The 19,977-nt window shown below is 36.2% G+C and overlaps 1 protein-coding gene across 1 annotated transcript in view; it reads right to left on the reverse strand.

Moving 5' to 3' along the window:
• LOC127513962 (membrane-associated guanylate kinase, WW and PDZ domain-containing protein 3) overlaps positions 1-19,977 on the reverse strand; it is a 110,965-nt gene that overhangs the window by 37,176 nt on the left and 53,812 nt on the right. Inside the window, 1 exon segment of the mRNA XM_051896221.1 lies at positions 4,642-4,758. Within this exon segment, the coding sequence (XP_051752181.1) occupies positions 4,642-4,758 (117 nt within the window).

Consider the following 19,977-nt stretch of genomic DNA (forward strand, 5'->3'; position numbering starts at 1 on the left):
AATGCATGCATGCTTTTTCACCCCTAAACCAAGATAAAAATGTTAATTCTGTGTGTTTAAGCCTGCGTGAGTGTGTTTGCTCAAAAAATATCAAATAGGAACAGTACATGTTTGGACCTAATTTCAGAGGTGGGTTGTTTAGCAGCAAAATCCTCATAAGAGACATCTGAGGGTGGCATTTCTTGCGAATAAAAGGCCAAAAATAAAAGATGACATTTCTCGGCTCTGTTCGTGTGTGTGCTAGGAAATGCCACCAGGCTCTACTGTCATTTGAAGGACATTTACATTAGATCCAGCAAAGTGAAATGCCAGAGTCAAGTGTCTGCAGAGACTTGACTCTAACTTAAGAGCAAATAATATTAAAAACGGGCTCCTTTACATTTTCCTTGGAGAGCAACTGTGTAAATGCCACAAGTAGAGGGAACTGGAACAGCAGCACTGGTTATAGATATGTGAATATCTACTGGCGAGGTTAAAAGGGGTTAACTTGTTCAACATCCAAAATATAATGATAAAGAAGGGAGTAGAGGAGATGTTCCTGCTTTTGTTTTGTTGCACAGCTTATCCAGCCATTTCTACTTTCCATTTTCCTTCCCCGTGTGAAATAAAATTATTTTATTAAGTTAAAACAGCGTCGGCCAATACAGAGTCGACGAGGAAAAATTGTTGAATAAAGTCTTTTTTTTGTTTGTTTTGTTCTGTTTTTGCTCACAAAAAGTATTCTCATCACTTCATAACATTAAGGTTGAACCACTGTAGTCACATTGACTATTTTAACAATGTCTTTACTACTTCTCTGGACCTTAAATGTGGTAATTTCATTGCTTTCTATAGGAGATAAAAAAAAAAAACCTCTCGGATTTCATCAAAAATATCTTAATTTGTGTTCCGAAGATGAACGAAGGTCTTACGCATTTGGAACGACATGAGGGTGAGTAATTAATGACAGAAATTTCATTTTTGGGTGAACTAACCCTTTAACATAGTGGCTATGTTCATGCAACGGGCCCCAGGTCAGTTTAAAATGATGTGAACAATCAGTGAATTTGAATTCTTAAATTCTCATTGTTCTACGAATACCTACATCAGAGAATGTTAAACTATTCCAACGACTTTTGGTTGCATAATGTAACGCCTCTTCCACAAACCCTTGTGTATTTCCCTTTACGCCCCTGCGACATTAGAAATGAAAGCATTTGCAGTGCTCTCTGACGCAGTGGAAACTCTGGTGCGCCCAAAGACTTATAAACAAAGACTGTGATGCGGCAGGTTGTGAGCAGGTTACGTAATAACAGCCAGTTACATCTTAGTTGGCCTCTGAAGTCAGTTTAATCACAGGCCAGATCTGAAGGAGGTCCGCAGATCCCCCGGGCGACCACCTGCTCCAGCAGCATTCTGGTGGAGACGGGATATGAGTAGTACCTTAGGCTGCTCTTTATTCCTCTCCATCAGAGGAGCTTTTAAGAACTTTTGTTCATAGCTCCATAAAGCAGCTTTGTGATTGCAAATACCGGAGGCTCTCTCTTCCTCCGACTCTCTTTTTCCTCTATAATTTTCGGACTTTTTCCCTCATTTCTTCCCTTCTTTACTCTGCCGTTTCAGGCTCTTCTTCTTAATTTACTGACTAAGGTAAAGAGAGAAAAGAGAGAGAGTAACTAGGCCAAGCACAGAGTGACCTAAGGACAAGAGAAGACGATGCTATGCTTAAATTGGCATCCAGTGGAAGTTCTTTTTGTCATTTTATGTTAATTTGGATTGTCTCAAGCCTGCTAATTTTCCATAAACATCAAAGAGTAATATTTCATTCTTATGGGGGAATTATTTATAATTAATTCTTCGGTTTTAAACTTCAACGGATTTAGAAATAAAACAAAAATGCGTTAATCAAAAAGTCTATTATTAGACAGTTCGACAGCTGGGATATAAAAGCTGATGTCTACATTTATTGCCGGTGATAAAATGCACAGCTAAACAGTCTCCGTTGGCTGTATTTCAAGTTGTTTAAATGGGTCACTTTCCCTCAGATCCACTTATAATATCAGTTAAAGTTTCTTTTTTATAACCATTTTCTACCTTCTCTTTCACCTTTAAAAGTAAACAGGTCATTTTTTTGATGCTGTGCCTTTAAGACGTCTACGCAGATGGCCTCTTTACGTGATGTGAGTAACGACGTTTTGCTGCGTTTTTACTCGGGAGCTGCGTGTTTGCTGTCAAGTCTAATATGGTTTGCACCGCCCCAGGCTGCCTTCAGTAACAACCTCTTTGCAATAGTCTTCACTAGATTGTGACAGGTTCACAAACAAATCGGCACTGGAATGTGTCACGCAAACTGGTGATGATCGCGATGATCATGGTTCATTAAAAATAAACTTTTGCTGCTCATTTCTAACACTGAAACCCTTCAGAAGAATATTTAGAGTGACAGAAGCTACAAAAAGCAAGAAACAGCATGAGGTATATACAGATTTCTAGTGTTTTGTAAAAAAATTATCAGAGGGTATTAATTCAGCAGAACATTTACTACACTCCAAAGCATAATCTATATCTTATGATATAGATCTTCTAATATTATATAGACTACTGTTCAAATGTGTGAGGTCAGTAAGTTTTTTTTTAATATATTAATAAGTACTTTTATTCAGCAAGGATACATTAAATTGATCAAAAGTAACAGTAAAGACATTTATAATGTTACAACTTATTTCTGTTTAAATAAATGCTGTTCTTTTGATCTTCTATTCATCAAATAATCCTGAAAAAAATGTAGCAGTTTCCACACAAAATATTAAGCAGCACAATGGTTTTCAACATTGATAATAAGCATACATTTTTCTTGAGCACCAAATCAGCATATTGGAATGATTTCTGATGGATCATGTGACACTGTATCAGATCATAGTACAGGTAGTATGTGAATAAGATGCAGAATTTCTGCGCTGAAATACCACTTACTAAAGCATCGTTAATTCACCCCTCAGAGTGTTTTTTGACACATTTGTCACTGTCACTTATCAAATTAGACTAAATAGGGAATAACGAACTAGCTGAATGAGAAACTAATGAGCAGTGTGCTACTGCTTGGAGAAGAAACAGGCTCTCAGAAACCCACTCCACAACTCTCCAGAGAAACAGCAAACATCTCATGCGGCGCATCACAAAGGAGAGCTGGCGGTGTGCTGCAGAGGGCCAGACCAACAGGAGAGGAGAGGAGAGGCTCTGTCTTCCCAACTACACTAATAGACACACCAGAGTGAGAAATGGCCAAAGGATTCACTCCAAACACCAAATGAGAAAAGACTGAGAGGTAAGATGAGATAACCAGACTGCTAGAGAAAGATGGAGAGGACATGTGTACCTAAATGTTCTTACGTTTCATGATAAGCATCCAAAAGCATCCAAAAATGAGAATTCTGTCCAAGCAGAATTTGCATTTTTGGGTGAAGAATCCCTAATGTCTGTATGTGTGTATAATATTGTGTAAAACAATGTTTAAAATAAATAAGTAGTAAATTAAGTGGACTTAAAAGTTCATTTATACTATATAGTTCATTTAAATTATATTATATTATATTATATTATATTATAAAACAGTTAGTTCCTGTCCTTGATTCTGATTGGTCAATAGCTGTGTTTTATTCACGATAATTGATATTGTTCGTTGATGCTTACTGTATTATGTAGAAGAGTATTGTAAGAAAGAGATCGAGTGAGCGAGTTTATTACCTGCATTCAGATTTAGCATTTTCCTTCAGGTTAGTCCTATGTTCATAATAAAACATCTGTTTAAATGTCTAATGTATTTTCTTGTCCTTTTAACAGTTAAGGGGATTTCCCGTGACTGACAGCGCTAGTCAAAGCATTTGTCAGTTGCGTCTTGTTCCGTGTTCACAACAATTCAGTCTTTTCAATGTAAAAGTCTTCGCTACTGACTGACACAATCATAAAGACAGTCTTTGCTGCCATCTAATGGCGTAATAATGTAACTTCTATTGCTGTTCACGGTAAGGGACTATTTTTTCAGGCAGAAGGAAGGCTTTTGGTGAAAGTTTAATTCATGAAAGTTGCATTGACACATATTTTTGGCTTTAATATTTGTATTGTGTGGTAACCATTTTATTAAAGCAATAAGGTACTCGAGACTAGTGCTGTATCATGAATAAGTCACAGCTGAAGGGCGCTGTTAGGTACGACACGAAGCGGAGTACAGCACAGCCTCTCATACCTTATTGCTTACTTATAATATAATATAATATAATATAATATAATATAATATAATATAATATAATATATTATATTATATTATATTATATTATATTTAAAACAATGTTGAAAATAAGTAGTAAATTTAATGGACTTAAATGTTCATTTAGTGGAAGATTAGTGACGCCTCTGTGTTCTACAGAGTGATTTAGAAGGTCTTTTATTTCTACCACAGTTAGGTTTTTAAATTAGTTGTGTAATTCTTTGCATGGATTGATTGTGTTGTTGTTTTTAATGTTTAATTGTCTAATTGTGTTGTTTGTGATGTGCAATGGTGGCAAATGGGTTTCCTCTTACGTGGATTAATAATGCTTTCTAATCTAATCTTAATAAATAAATAAATATAAATTAATAGATTGGGCGTGCATGTGTGCATCTTACATGGAATGGTGCGCAGGTAAAGGTTGTCTCGGATCACTTGCTGCAGTTTGTGGTCGATTGATCCTTTCTGGAACTGCAGGCTAAGATAATGCCTTAAATCAGTGTTCAGCACTTTACCTGCAGAGAGAGAGACAGAGGAAGAAAGGCAAAAGGAATTTTATAAAACCTTTCAAAGGTTATGGAAACAGAACTATGTAAGCTTGGCATTATAATGAAGACAAACTCCCAGAAGAAATACGTTATTGCTCTGAGGTTGCTCTTTCAAAAGATAAGGAGACCTAATGGGGACTTAATGTTTTATTTAAGCATAAAACTGAAAAATATTAGAAGATTGCGTCTAAAATTTTGACAAATGTTGACATATGGTAAGAGTATAGAACTATACAATGAATATGAATAATATAGCTCTGAACATTTGATCTTAGAAGATCAGTAAGTTCTCACTGAAACTATGAGCACAGTTTGAGACATTGTTGAGATCTTTTGTGAAACCTCATGAGATTTACAAAAACTGCAGGAGAAAAATCTAAAAAGCATGAGAAAAGACTTATGAAATACGTCAAATTATGGAATTATAATGGAAGCACAAGTTCCATTTACTCTCAATGCTGCCTAGGAAAACAACTGAGGCATGTCATTCGTGATTTTGCTAGTACGAAAAGTTCTTTTTATTAGTGCCCAATTGTTTTTCATTTTCTAGGACTAGAGTGACATCTTACTCTGCACATACACGCACACACTCAATGTGAGAGCCAGCTGCACAAAAACACACGGCGTAAGTCTCTTATAAGCTTTGCTAACTCAGAAAAGACTTCACAAACAAGCTGACACAGTGTCGAAAGCAACTGTGAAAAGTGAAACCTAATGAAAACCCTACACACAGAACTTTTAAAAGCCTCACTTTTCCTCTTTCTGCCAAACTCCAAAGACGCAACTCTGGGAGAGTTCACAGAGAGTTGGGGAAAGTTGCTCTGCAGAGGAAGACGGAGGTTGTTTGCTGATACAGACTGAGGGTGGATGAGAAAATGGAGGGAATCAGAGAGAGAGAGAGAGAGAGAGAGAGAGAGAGAGTCCAACAGCACAACTTGAGGGAGGGGAACAAATGCTATTAAAAAGGGTCATATGAGAGATCACATTTTCTTTGATCTTTTGTATAAAAAAAAAGAAGAAGAAGAAGAAGAAGTTTGTTTTCATTTTGATATCCTTGGATTTATTATGTCAGATCTATTTATTATGTTGTTATTATGTTCATGGACACAAATCCTTCTGAATGATCCCAACATTAAAAAAGATGTTTATATTCATTTGGAAATGTAATTTTCCAATTTGCAATTTAGTATTAACAATGTCCTTGATCATTTTAGTCTGGTTTTAAAAGTTTGTATGACACATTTCAATGCAGATTAGTTTTTTTAATCTTTGACAATACAGTGCAGTCTTTGCAAAGAGTATCAATGTCATTCTTTTGAGTCAGATCTCTTTTAAGTGAACAGATTGAACTCATTCACAAAACCGTTCTAAATAATCTGATTTGTAACAAGAAACAATGAAGTTAGGTGAGAGGTAGAGATGCACCGATACTAAATTTCTCGATAGCTGATTATTCAGAATGATATCTGCCGATACCGATAGTTCGATTTTCTTAAGGAAAAAAATCTCTCCCAAATAATGCTGCAAACTATACAGGGAACCCTCTCATTAGGTACATTACTATAATAAAGGTTAAAATTAACAACAGAGCTATTATATTCAACTGCTATTCATTTTCAGATATGATAATTATACTCATATAAAAACTGAAATGTTTGTGTGCAACTCAGTTGCAATGTAGTTTTGTCTTCATGGTAAAAAGAAATGTATTCAAACATACATATATTATTGACAGTAAATAAGCTCCTCTCTAGTGTTTATTTATAGCTATTTGCTGGCAACCCTGGCTTGAACTACGGGTGATAGGGTCAAATAGAGCCTGCTTTAACGTTGCTATTTTTTAACTGTTAATGCGTTATTGTTGCGTTAACTTGCCCTAAATTCAACACAAGAGAGATTTTCTTCACACACAGTATGAGTTGCAGTTTTTCTCCCCCCTTTTGATTGACAGGATATATATCAATGGCTGTTTTTAAACAATCGGTCGATAGCCGATAATGAAAATAATTGCTTTTATGGGCCGATACCGATTATTGGCAGATATATCGGTGCATCTCTAGTGAGAAGTAAGTTACTTTAAATAATGACATGATGTAAAATATTTGTTTTTTTGTATTAGTATCAAAAATTACCTACTTGAAAGAACCAATTTCATCACTAGCAGAAGATGTACAAACAATTTAATCTGACAGCAAATGGCCCAGTCGAGAGGTGTTAGCTACTGATTTCATATTTAAAGAGGGCATTTACACAGTACACACAGTCATATTTTAGTTTTTCATGGATATTTTACATCTCTCTGAACAAAAGAATTTGCCACTGTGGCTTTTAAAAAACACCCGCTTTGCATATGAAATCATAAAAAGTAAATTCCAGTGCCTAACACACCAGCTTGCAGGTTTGCTGTTGTGTGAAATATAGTTTTTAATTGTATCGATAACAGCTTGCATTGCACTGCAACAAGATCACAAGACAATCCACACTGAAATGTGCCGCACAAACTGTTAAGATCAGACTTTTTGGGCTTGGGAGAAAGTTTTGAGTTTTGAAAGCTACAGTATGTTTTCATAGTTCATCACGCTCTTTCATCTTAAAAGATAAAGGAAAATTAGATTCCTTGTGATATGAATCCATTAAAGGAACAACAGAAAAAAAAAAAAAAAAAAAAACAGCGATTACGAGTGAAAAAAACAAAATGATAAAAATGTATGACATGACCCCTTTAAGAAGGAAAGTGTGAATGTGTGCAGACAGATGCCACAAACCACTAAACCCCTCACCCATAATCTCCTGTCTTCACCCCTGTGCGATGCTGCCAGCTCTCATAAAGCACCATAATCTCCTCATAAACACAGCGTGACCCATTATGTGTCATAACCTTTGGGCGGAAAGGCAGGTGTCCCCATCAGAAGTCCTGAATTAAGCAGGATTTACCAACCACGAAAAGCTGAAATATCACATCATTCTAATTTATTTGGACAGGGATAAAACAGGAATTATCATAGTGTTGACATGAGGAGCAGATATCAGCAGCATTTTAATGGCTTGATGACTTAATGTGACTTGGAGATGTATATATAAGTATATATATATACTGCTGCTTTAGAGAAGGATGAGAATACTATGCTTCTTGAGTAGATTTGATAATGGATGTATTTTACCTGAAAGCAGCCTGGATGGGACAGCTTCAAGATTGCAGAAAAGAAATAAAATAGAATAAAATAAAACTTACAAAAATAATATAAAATATGTTAAAATACTTACAAAAATACTATATAATATATGCACAAAATAAAATAAAAAATAAAACAATAAAAAACTTACAAAAATAAAACACAAAAATTAAATAAGTATATAAAATAAGTATGCTTGTTTATGAATGTCGTTCACAAAGTAAGGTACACAAAGACAGCTCCAGAGTACTCTCGACACACAATATTTGTATCAGCATCCAAAATTGCTCACTTATTTGCATTCATTGCTTCCCCATATGGTGCACCATGTGGTATTGACTATACAGGGAATAGTGAATGAGTGAACGAGTGAGTGACTTTGACACAGCACATGTGGTCAAGGAGAGCAACATGGACAAGAAACGCTATTGAAGGGTCACACCAAGTGAATACGACCCATCATTAATGCTGCTAAAGGTCCACCATCACCATGGATCTTTGTGACCTTTATCTCACTTCCCAGATAATGAGAATACCACTTTGTTTACTTTTAATTGTATGTTAATTTAATAAAAGCCCATCTGAGCCACATCATCTCTATTGCCACTGTCTTCAAAGGACATTAGTCAGATAAGACAGCATATTTAATTTTGCGTGAATGAAAATAAGGCTGTGAGAGAGAGAGAAAGGCAGTGTGTTTGACACATTCTACTGTTTTAGGTCATATCTTATTTTCACAACCGATGTTTTCCTGAGAATTTTTCAGAAAGATGTATTTTCAATGTTTTATCGATTCAGCAATCAATAAGAAGGTACACAACAGTGCAACCCACTGCACACACTATCCCTCACAGCCTAGTTTTCATTTGCATTGAATAAAATATAGTATCTACTCTGAGGTTTATTTCTACTGCAATGTCAAGGCTCCATTTAGACTACAAGATCTAAAGCACAAATCCTATATTTTTACATATCCAAATTGTGTTTACATTCACTTAAAGGGGTGGTTGATTATGATTTCACTTTTTTAACTTTAGTTAATGTGTAATGTTGCTGTTTGAGCATAAACAACATCTGCAAAGTTACAATGCTCAAAGTTCAATGCAAAGGGAGATATTTTCTTTTACAGAAATTGCTTTTTAAGGACAACAACAAACAGCTGATAGGGACTATAACAAGCTTCTTCTTGGTTTTTGACATCACAAACCCCAAAATTTACATAAACCTGCTTTAGAGAAGAGGAAGAGTTGTTGTAGTAGAGTGTTGTTGCCATGTCGTCATTTTACGCTGGACTGCTTCACAAACGAGGGTCAATTCAATGCTGGATTTCGCACAAAGATTAACATGACAGCACATGCTAGTTGATGAGTTGAATCAACTCCACAGCAACTATATAAATTTATCCACTAATCATTCAAAAACGTTCAGATGCATTCTATAAGTTGTAACTCCATCAGTGTCCAACTCTGGTTTGAACAATGTAAGGCTGAACACTGTTACTGACAATCGTCATTTTGCCTGCGTGAGATTCTCCAGCTTTGTTGTTGTTGAGCAACCGAAGCGCGAGCTGTTAAAGCTCCGCCCTCTTCTGGAAAGGGGGCCGAGAGCAGCAGCTCATTTGCATTTAAAGGGACACACAAAAATGGTATTTTTGCTCACACCCAAATGGGGCAAATTTTACAAGCTATAATAAATGATCTGTAAGCTGAAACGTCACAGACACATTCTGGGGACACCAGAGACTTACATTACATCTTGTGAAAGGAGCATTATAGGTCCCCTTTAATAATAAATACACTTAAATAATTATAAAAGCATTATAAAATTACAAAAGTGGTCTCAGACTTAGACTCAGACTCTAAATATTTTTGAGTTTATACACATGCAAATGCACAGTGAAATTTGTATTAAATCTGTATTAAACATCTAACTGGCTCTAATTTGTGGCTCTAAGTAGTACTCAGCTAACATCCTAGGGTCAAAAAGGACCTCAAGAAGAGGACCTTTACTGCCTCTTTAGTACTCTATCTCTTCCTGGCCTCAACAGGACAAAGGTCTGGACTCTCTTCATCATTTTCAGCTTAAGTTCTTGGATTCTGAGTTCTGAGGCAGAGCCGTCTGAGGCTATAAGACAGATGCTCTGTATCGCTCTCTCTCTCTCTCCCTTTGCTTCGCCCACCTTCATCTTCCGCCAATAAAATGAGGTAATAATATAATAATCCTGTCAAGGGAAGACAGAGAATTTGTTAGGGGGAAGACCAGAGGTTTTTGAGAACATTATCACCATGCCACTCTCTTTATTTCCCATTTTCATCTGTCAATATCTTTGGTCATTCCTCATCTTCCTTGCTTTTTTCTCATAACCCTTTTAAAGTTGACATTTTTGCCTTTAGTTTTCTCCTTTTTCTTATCGCAGTCCTTCTCTGTTTCCTTTTATACGTGTCAGAAATGGCAGAGCAGTTTCATAATCCGCTCCAGATTCCCTCCAGTCACAGTGCTCACAAACCATGGCAAGGACATACACACACACAAAAAAATCAAACAAACACATAACAAACAGAAGGCACAGGGGCATTCTATTTTTTTGTTCTTGGTTTTACCATGAGATAAGAAATCTCCATTTACTACCGTTGTTGCTAATGGTGGTTGTTAAGGGTGTTGCACAGTAATACACAGATCTGTTCAGTCAAGCAGTCATAGCTGTAAATAAAACACGGCTAATGATCAAGCAGCATCAAGGACCCAAACTATCCTTTTCAGAATTTTCAATATAGCACGTCTTGCAGCAACACTGTACACCCTAACGCTCAAAATACTTAAGTGGTTTGAGTAGGACAAATTTACATTAAACAAATTAGTTCAGATAATTTAACTGTTACGAGTATTTATAACCTTCTTTTTCTTTTGAGTTCACAGCACTGACATATTTTAAAATAAAAAGACATGCTTCATCGGCCAAAAATATCTGACTCATGTATACATACACTAGACCAACAATTAAAATATATCATAGGCAAAAAAAAAGTATTGTATGAACGGCCCCTTCAAAAAGATCCTAAATTAATTCTTTACAATTTTGCTATAGTAACAATAAATGTGGCAGAAACTTTGGTTACCATGGTAAATTTTTATAAAGGCCATCCTACAGCCTTTTTGCCCCCTCAGACGGCGCATTTATCTAATTGGTTAAACTTCTATACACTGTACTGTTCAGAAGCAGATGGCACTTCCGCCTGATTTGGCTTGTTTGCCACCGACAGCTCAAATAAGGGCTCGTTTTCTCAGCTGTGCTCCGATTCCCCATTGATTCTCTATACAGCACTGCTGAGGAGGCCTGTTACACATGCATCTATTAGACGTCACTGATTATGTGACTCAAATTATCCATTTTTAGCTCTAAAATATTCCTGCAGATGTCTCCTGAAGCACTCAAAGGTGATGGCACTTCTGAAGCTAAAACTGCGGTTACAGGAACGATAGAGTCGAAAAACAGCTGGCTGCAGAACGGATTGAAAACAAGAATTTGAGGACAGCAGCAAGACAGCTGAATCACTATTTCTTGATCGCTCTCCCGACCTCTCCGAGACTGTGTACCCGGAAGAGCCCAGATAAAGCCTCAGCCTGATGACAGATTTGAGCCATTACGACAATCGCTAAGACAGCCACATGAACACAGTGCGCAGTTATTCTTGAAAGCAGTGTGGAGAGCCATTACTCGTATTTTTTCATGAGAATGTGAAAGCTCGGTCTGTCACAACATTGAGGCGAGGGAGTTATGATTTCTGCCTAATGGCACTATGACCAAAAAAGCTGTTACTGACGAAGAGAACAAAGCTAATCAGAACAGAACAACAGAGTCAGATGATGAGAAAGTGAGTAGAACAGAAAATAATTCAAAGCTGACAGAACATAAAATGTTGATTCTCACTTTGTGAACAAACTCAGGTCATACTTTCTTATCTGTGTCTTTCAATGATCTTTCCAAGTTTGATCTTGCATAGTATTGTTGTTTCACACTACTACAGCCACCACTGAACAAAATGTGAATGGTGTTTTATCGTGCAAAACTTGCTGTCATGATGCTACAGTTATGTGGCTGGTTGCCAGGGAATTGCTATGGTATTGCTAAGGTGTTCTGAGTGCTAAGTGGTTGCTAGGGTAGTCTGGGTTGTTGCTAGGTGGAAAAGAATCAATCCCCTAGTCTCTATGATATTCTGTTCCCTAGATAAAACTAGATTTTTGCATAGTCTTGCATTGAAGGAAGGACCTAAATATTATTGAGACTTGGGGATGGGGTAACCACCTCGATGTCATATATATATATATATATATATATATATATATATATATAATTAATCTGAAGCCATATAGTGCGGCATTTTTTAGGCAGGATGTGAAACCTCTTGTGGCTTGTTACTTTAATATATGAGGATAAGGAGCGCTCTCTGTGTCAGAATGCAGAGAGGAAGGAGGGAAATTACAAAGGAAAAGAATGTCAAGCGTTTGATCCACTGAAGCTAAATAGGGAGCCATGTGGCAAGCCTGTTGCTGACAAAGAGAGAGATCGAGTTGTTGCAATGGTGGCAGCAGTTGCTGTCTACATGAGGATGGATTTACTGTATAACCAAGACCTTCAAGAGTCTACACAAAAGGATTTCTAACATAAATATGAAAGGACTTTGGGAAAGTATGACTAAGGCATCTAGCAATCTGTCAGACCATCTGATTGACTGAATGAACGTCTGGCTATTTATCTGCTACGGATGGTTAGCTAGTCATCCAGCAACTGACTAGTCAATTAGTAAAGTGGACAATTTATCTAGATAAAAAGCCTGTAAAGTTCCATCTAGGTGTTTTTGAACATGTGATTGCCTCTTCTGGATGTATTTTTCCAAAACATGCATGAACCAAATTAACCAGCTTTGAGGTGAATCACAGCATTACAACAATTGTTTCCAATAAAACAACTATTTGAAAAATGGAAAAAAGACAAAGGTAAAATACTGTACCTAATGTCTTTTATGAGACAACTATTCCATGAAGCTTTGCAAATTACATAACCTACTCTGAAACAATGGTACAATATAAATCAGAGTACTAGTCATTGATTATGAGTATAAAATGATGAAATGTGCAAATTGGTGTTGCCGGGTGGAAACCTTGCCGGGTGGAAACGCTACTTTTCAGGAAATGGAAAAAACACTGGGTAACACTTCAGTTTGGGGACTAACTCTCACTATTAACTAGTTGCTTTTTAGCTTGCATATTAATATATTGGCTGTTTATTAGTACTTATAAAGCACATATTAATGCCTTATTCAAATTACCCTATTCTACATCCTGTAATCCTACCCCATACCTAAACTTAACCACTAAAACAACTACCTTACTAACTATTAATAATCAGTAAATTAGGAGTTTATTGAGGCAAAAGTCTCATTTTTAAATAATTAAACCATGTTGTCAAAGTTGATGTTATATATTTCTATCTATCAATCTATGTTTGAGGATCCAATGGAATTATGAGGTTTAGTCACAAGCTCTTTTTAATCCTTTTCATTGGTTAAATATTTGCAAAACCCAAAGACAGACGTAAAGGGTGATCAATAAAATGCAGAAATATGGAGATACAAGGATTCCGCCTGACAGAAACAATGGATGGATGGATGGATGGATGGATAATTAAAAAGTAATCTGAAAAATAAAAAAAAAACCTAATTTGATCAGAAGTATATAAAACTACTGAGTAATTATAAGAATTAAATATGCATCGGTATACACACATCATTTCAGTGTGTAGGCAGATACAATTATGTCATTTGAAATGCTTTAAGGGACTAGATGGACACTGCAGAGCTCTTTTTTGCCGCAATTCCCATTTCCATGCTCACAGAAACGTATCTGAATATGAAGCCTCTATTCAGGAGAGTATAGTACTTCACTGGGAATTCAGCAATTAAACATGGTGCCTTAAAATAAGAGGAATCACACTGACTTGTGCCTTCTCCACAAACATATATCATCATTTAACAACCTTGGACCTCACATTAGGTTTGTCTTGAAAGGTTTATACAATATCGCAAAAAAATCAATTTCTCTATGGAGAAAATGAATGGGACTTTTACTTCCTGCAACCTACCGTTGTGCCTCATACAGAGTGCTAATTTGTAAGGAAGTTGCTGCAATTGTGTACGATTTTTCACCGTTGTTATTGATCCCTTCACCTCTCCTCTCTCTCTCTCTCACTTTGTTCCTCCATCCTTATAAATTCTCCAACCAATGAGCAACAAGCAAAGAGTGCAAAAAGCCTTGAAGCTCAGAGAGTGAGAAGAAAGGTGAGAGAGTTTATCGTGGAGAGGATTGGGGTTGGAGATTTTGAACCAATCCTGTTAGCGGTCACAGTCAAAGTCAAAGTGGGTTTGTTTCTCTCCTGGATAAAAAGAGAAAAAACAAAATACAATTGTCCCAACAATGATTGCAGATAGTGAAAGTGTCTGTGTGATGAGGTACTGCACTGAGGTAGTTAATGCTGTGCAGAGGTCAGCATGTGCCATATTGTGCAAAGCTGCGATGGATAGCGGTCATAAAATGCACAATGTAAAGTAATTCAGAATACACAGTATAGAATGGAGAAAATACAAAATAAAATATAGAGACAAACAATCCAATAAATACAACACTGAGAATGCAGTAAAAACACTTAATCATACTTGCTGTAAAGACTAAAGGCCCACAAAGGTAAATAAGCATTTTAATTAATACACTACACATTAAATCACTCGCTTGGCTGAGAAACTTCAGGCATCCTACTTTTCTATATTAGCACTTCTTTCAAATTGAGCTGAAAATGACCAAAAAATGCAGGGAAAAATAATAATTGACCATCAATTATCTAACAGGACCTTCAGAACTGCGGTGTTTAACAGCTCTATATTAAATTATATGCAAATGAAAATCATAAAATAAACCCTTGTATACAGTAATATGTACCATCGAAACCAGCAGTTAAGGCTATGAATTATTATTACTCATGTGGAGAAATGTGTACTTAAGTAGTAAAGATGCACTGATTTTATATACAGTAAATTTCTTAGACTTCAGATGTGAGGATGTGTATTCAACAACCCTCTACATGTCTGACAAATTCAAATACGGAATAAAGCTTTGGAATAACTTGGTCTGTTGTTCAAAAAGAACCTATGATGTAACAATAATGTCATCTATATATAGAAACAATTGACCAGAAGACCATTTAAAAGAGAATTAATTGGAACCAATGTTTTCTGTTCCTCATAGAATGGGTTCTCTGAGGTAAAGTTTCCTGTGTGATTATAGATAATGTATGAAAGAAAAAAGAATAGAGAGAGAAAGAGAGAGAGAGAAAAGAGAGCACACTTGCCTTCTCTCACCAAACTGCCCTCGTTAGTGAACTTTGTGTGCATGCATATGCTTTCTAATTGGCGTGTTATTAATAATGATCCCCTATTCAGAATGTCTCACCCTCTGCAGGTACATGAGAGAGCAAGTCTAAAGTGTCTGCTACGTGTGTGTGCTAAAAACTCCCTGACGCTCAGCTTTTGACTACAAGATGGTGATAAATTATATAGCTGGTCAAAAACCATACACCGAGGACTTAAACTGATGACATAAATTACAGCAGCCCTGTAAACTTGAAGATGACAATGTCAAATCTATTCTAAACACTTCACTGGCCCGAATTTTCCTTTTCTTATGTTGTCCTGTAAAATTGTATATACATGGGTACACTGTCAGATTCAGATTTTTCCTGTCTATCTATCTATCTATCTATCTATCTATCTATCTATCTATCTATCTATCTATCTATCTATCTATCTATCTATCTGTCTGTCTGTCTGTCATTCTGTCTGTCTGTCTGTATTTTTATTATGTAACAATAATGTCATCTATATATAGAAACAACCAGAACACATTAGTTACCACCCAGATCACCCTAGCAACTTCTTAGTAATGCATTAGCAACCATTCAGGCACCATAGCAATGGCTTAGTAACATAAGTACACATGTAATATAAATTAAAATGTATGCGTTAATATAATAATAACATATATTATAAAATAAATAAATAAATACCTTCAAAGTTCTAGATTTCACCATGCCAACATTCAAAGTTGCCTTGGCAAACTATTTGTCTAGTTCACAACATTCAGACAGAGTTCATTGTATGCTACCTCAACTGTAGGTTAGTTCAAGTGTAAAGAGCAAACAAACTCAGGTACTATTGTTGCTTCTAGCTGCCAAGAGCAGAGCATTGCTTACATGCTGCCTCTGTTTAACGATAATAGTTAAAACTCAACGCACCATGTGTTACAGCAACGCTTGTTTGTCTTTTATTCTGACAAACAAGGAAATTCCATTTTAGCCTCCCATTGTGACATTAAAAAAAAAAAGTGTATTCATTATTCTGCAGAACAAACTGAGATGGGGGCGATCTGGATAGCCATCAGCTCCAACAAACCCATCTAGGGTAAAAGGGTTGATGGGAGTTTGTGAAGGCAGAGTTTATAGTTTTGACACGTTACATAAGCAGCCTCCTCAAAAGGTGTGCGCTCGGCACAGCTGTCAAGTCTGAGAGGCATTTGGGCGGAAGAGTTTGCTGAGTAAATATCTCACATCATGCGATGAATTTTAACAGCGTGTGGCTCAGACTACATGCTCCTGTGTCTTATCCAACTACACTGCAGCTGCAATAAGAGATGCACGATTATTCCTCATTTAATTGACTTTTCACGCTACTAATCTGATTAAGCTCACTAATCTCATATTAATCTATAATTATCCTATATTTTTAGATGTTATCTGAGATTGTTTCTCATTTTCACAATCTTATCACAATGAGACTGCATTTCTGGTTTAGTCTTCTACAAATACAGCTCTGTTTTTAACACTCAGTTTAGAACTCAAAAAACAAAACAAAAATAGCAAAAAACAAAATAGCATTCAAAAGACTCGACTAAGAATTCATTTCAGTTGAGTTTGATGTTAGAATGTTGTTAAGATAACAATGTAATACTCTAACACCGTGTCTACACCAGACTCGACTTTTATCGCATCGCGATAAAAAAGCTAAAAAGCTGCTTACAATGAATGCGAGAAGCTGACCGTTGCAAAGCACTTGGACTACGTCAGAAATAGAACGGGAAATCTGTTTACTGTCGGGAATTTGTCGTGCCGCATCCAGTGTAGACATTATCACTGATTATAATGGGTTCTATTGTCTTTTCACGTGTAGCGCCGCTCGCGTCCGGTGTAGACACGGTGTAACGCATATGTTGGGTGACAACTAAGGCCGCAAAATTCTGGGAATGTTTCAAGTTGGAAACTTTCCATGGGAATTAATGGGAATATATGGGAATTAATGGGAATAAACTGGAAATTTGCAAAATTGCAGGTTAGCCTATAACAGGGAACTTAAATGTAGTTGAAATAATAACATCTTCTAGCATAGTCTCGGATAAAACAACCAGATTTAATGCAAATTCAGTTGAATTATTACCTTGCGCATTCCTCAATCACATGCACACAACACACTATACTACAGGGCTATTGAATCTGCTTTCATTTTACATTTTAAATGAAACTTTTTTTTGGTGTGTGTGTGTGGGTCATAGGGAATATGTTTATTTTAATCAACAGTCATGCTTTTTTGTTGTTCAACAAAAGAACCGATTAACGTTCTACTCACAAAATGTTTATATTTATGTTTGTATATGATACAGTGTGTATAAATTACCCAATTTCCAATTAATTCCCATAAATTCCTGTTAAGTTTCCATTGGAAACCGGGGAATTTTGGAAACTTTCCAACTTGGAATATTTCCAAAATTCCCCAGCTTAATGGTCTTTGCACACTGAGTCCGAAATTCGCGTCCGAAATGTTCGCACGTTAAAAAATAAATACGACCTCGCGTTGTGTCAATCACGTTTACACACTGCCTCCGAAACTTTTGTCCGTCATAAAAAAAAATTCGGATCAGGTTCGATTTTCTGCATTTTTCGCATCCGTGGCACGCATTTTGAGAGACGTTTTGACAATTCAGAGCCACCGTACAAGCGAACGCCAAAATCCCGAATGCCATCTGACAAGTTGATCCACGTTGTCTACAGCACAAAGCAGTAGCAGTAACAAATTGCAGAATACAAAGAGACAGAATATAAAGACAGATTGACAGATCGCTAGCCAAGCATCGAACTGAGCCACAGACATCCTGAAGTAAACTTTGAAACGCTCGGGATAATCACGCAGCTCCTTGATGAGGTGAAACTCTTCTTCCTCTCTACGCAGTCTCGGGATTGGATGGACCCAATATTTCCTCTCTCTTTTTCTCTTTTTAAGAAGAGAGAGGACAACTAAATCATGCTCACTCCTTGAAGACTCCATTTTGTATTGTTTTGCAAATTTTTTCGCAACGGATTCATTAATATGCATCAGACTCAGTGTGCAAGGTCTCTGTGCGTGACAAATTTTTAGGAACACGAATACGAAAAAACACATGCGAAAATTTCGGACTCAGTGTGCAAAGGCCTTAACTTCCCAAGTTTCTGGAAATTTAATGAAAACCCATTTCATTGATGGTTTTATTACCATTTTTATCAATATATTTTATCCATTACAGAAGAGCATGTATTTTCCTCTCAATTGGCCATCCTGGATTTTTCACCGAGCATGTTGCAATAGACACTTCTCATGATACATGCAATGCTGTCTTAGAGTTTAGCTCAAACATCTACATTTTGGAACAGCCTTGCACTGAGAGTGTGCCTATATCATCTTAAAATGCTGTCTAGGCAGGCAGATCGCTAGGTTTTTTTTTAGAACAGAGCTATCATAACTTTACCAACTAAACTCAACTGAACTTAGACTCAACTTAAAGCACCAAATTTAAGTAAAGATATTCCCAAAGGCAAGTGTAAAATGGCACCTCAGACAAAATAATTCAGTAACTTATGAAAGTTAGCTACATATCTGCAAAAGTTTCTGGATAATGAAGTTATGTTTGGTTTTATAACGCTCCAGCTGAGGACATCACAGTGAAGGATGATATTGTTTCACAACAGAGACACTTGGGAAGGAGAGAGAGCAGAATGAGGGACAAAACAGCTCAATCTTCTAAAGGTTGAGCTCTACTTTCTATTAGTAAAGCCTCATTAACTATGACCACTTAAACAAACACTAAGACAACTTCATCTGAAAAAGGTTCTTGTAAAATGAGCATCTTTTCAGAACAACTTACATAATCATCTATAATATGTAAACTCATTAAAGGAATATTCCTGGTTAAATAAAACTTAAAGGAGTGATTACTTAAAATTAATGAATCCGAAACTTGTTCAGAAGTTATTACTAACATCACATGTAGCACCTTTAAGCTCTATAGACAGCAATAATTTTGATTCCTCCCTTAGTATACAGTAGGTTAACACTTTATTTTGCAGTGTCATTGTTACATATGTTACATGTAGTTACTATAGTAATAACTATAAATTATGCATAATTAAATGCAACTGACCCTAAACCAAACCCTAACCCTATAGTAAGTACATGTAGTTATTACTCAGTACTTAAATGTATAATTACAGTGTAACAAAGACATCTTAAAATAAAATGTAACCCACAGTTGTTTTCTAACAATGTAAATCTATTGGATGAATACAGCAATACGGTATATAAACATTTAAAATATTAAACTCTCACACTGTTCTGATAGCATAAACTCTACAATAGAGCAAAATAAATTATATTTTATCCCAGTTTATTTGTTTTTACAAAACGAAGGAACACGCATTTTTCTGTGTTATTAATATGTGGTAGAGTTTACAGTAAGTTATATTGAACCCAGAATATTCCTTTAATGAATACATTTACCACGTTCATGAGCACTAATGTTGCAATATTATAATTGCAGTGCTGCTACCAAAATAGATCTGCATAATGCAGTTTTATTTTCATTGAGGATGCAAAAGAAAAAGACA

Source organism: Ctenopharyngodon idella, chromosome 6, assembly GCF_019924925.1.
Source record: "Ctenopharyngodon idella isolate HZGC_01 chromosome 6, HZGC01, whole genome shotgun sequence".
Lineage (NCBI taxonomy): Eukaryota > Metazoa > Chordata > Actinopteri > Cypriniformes > Xenocyprididae > Ctenopharyngodon > Ctenopharyngodon idella.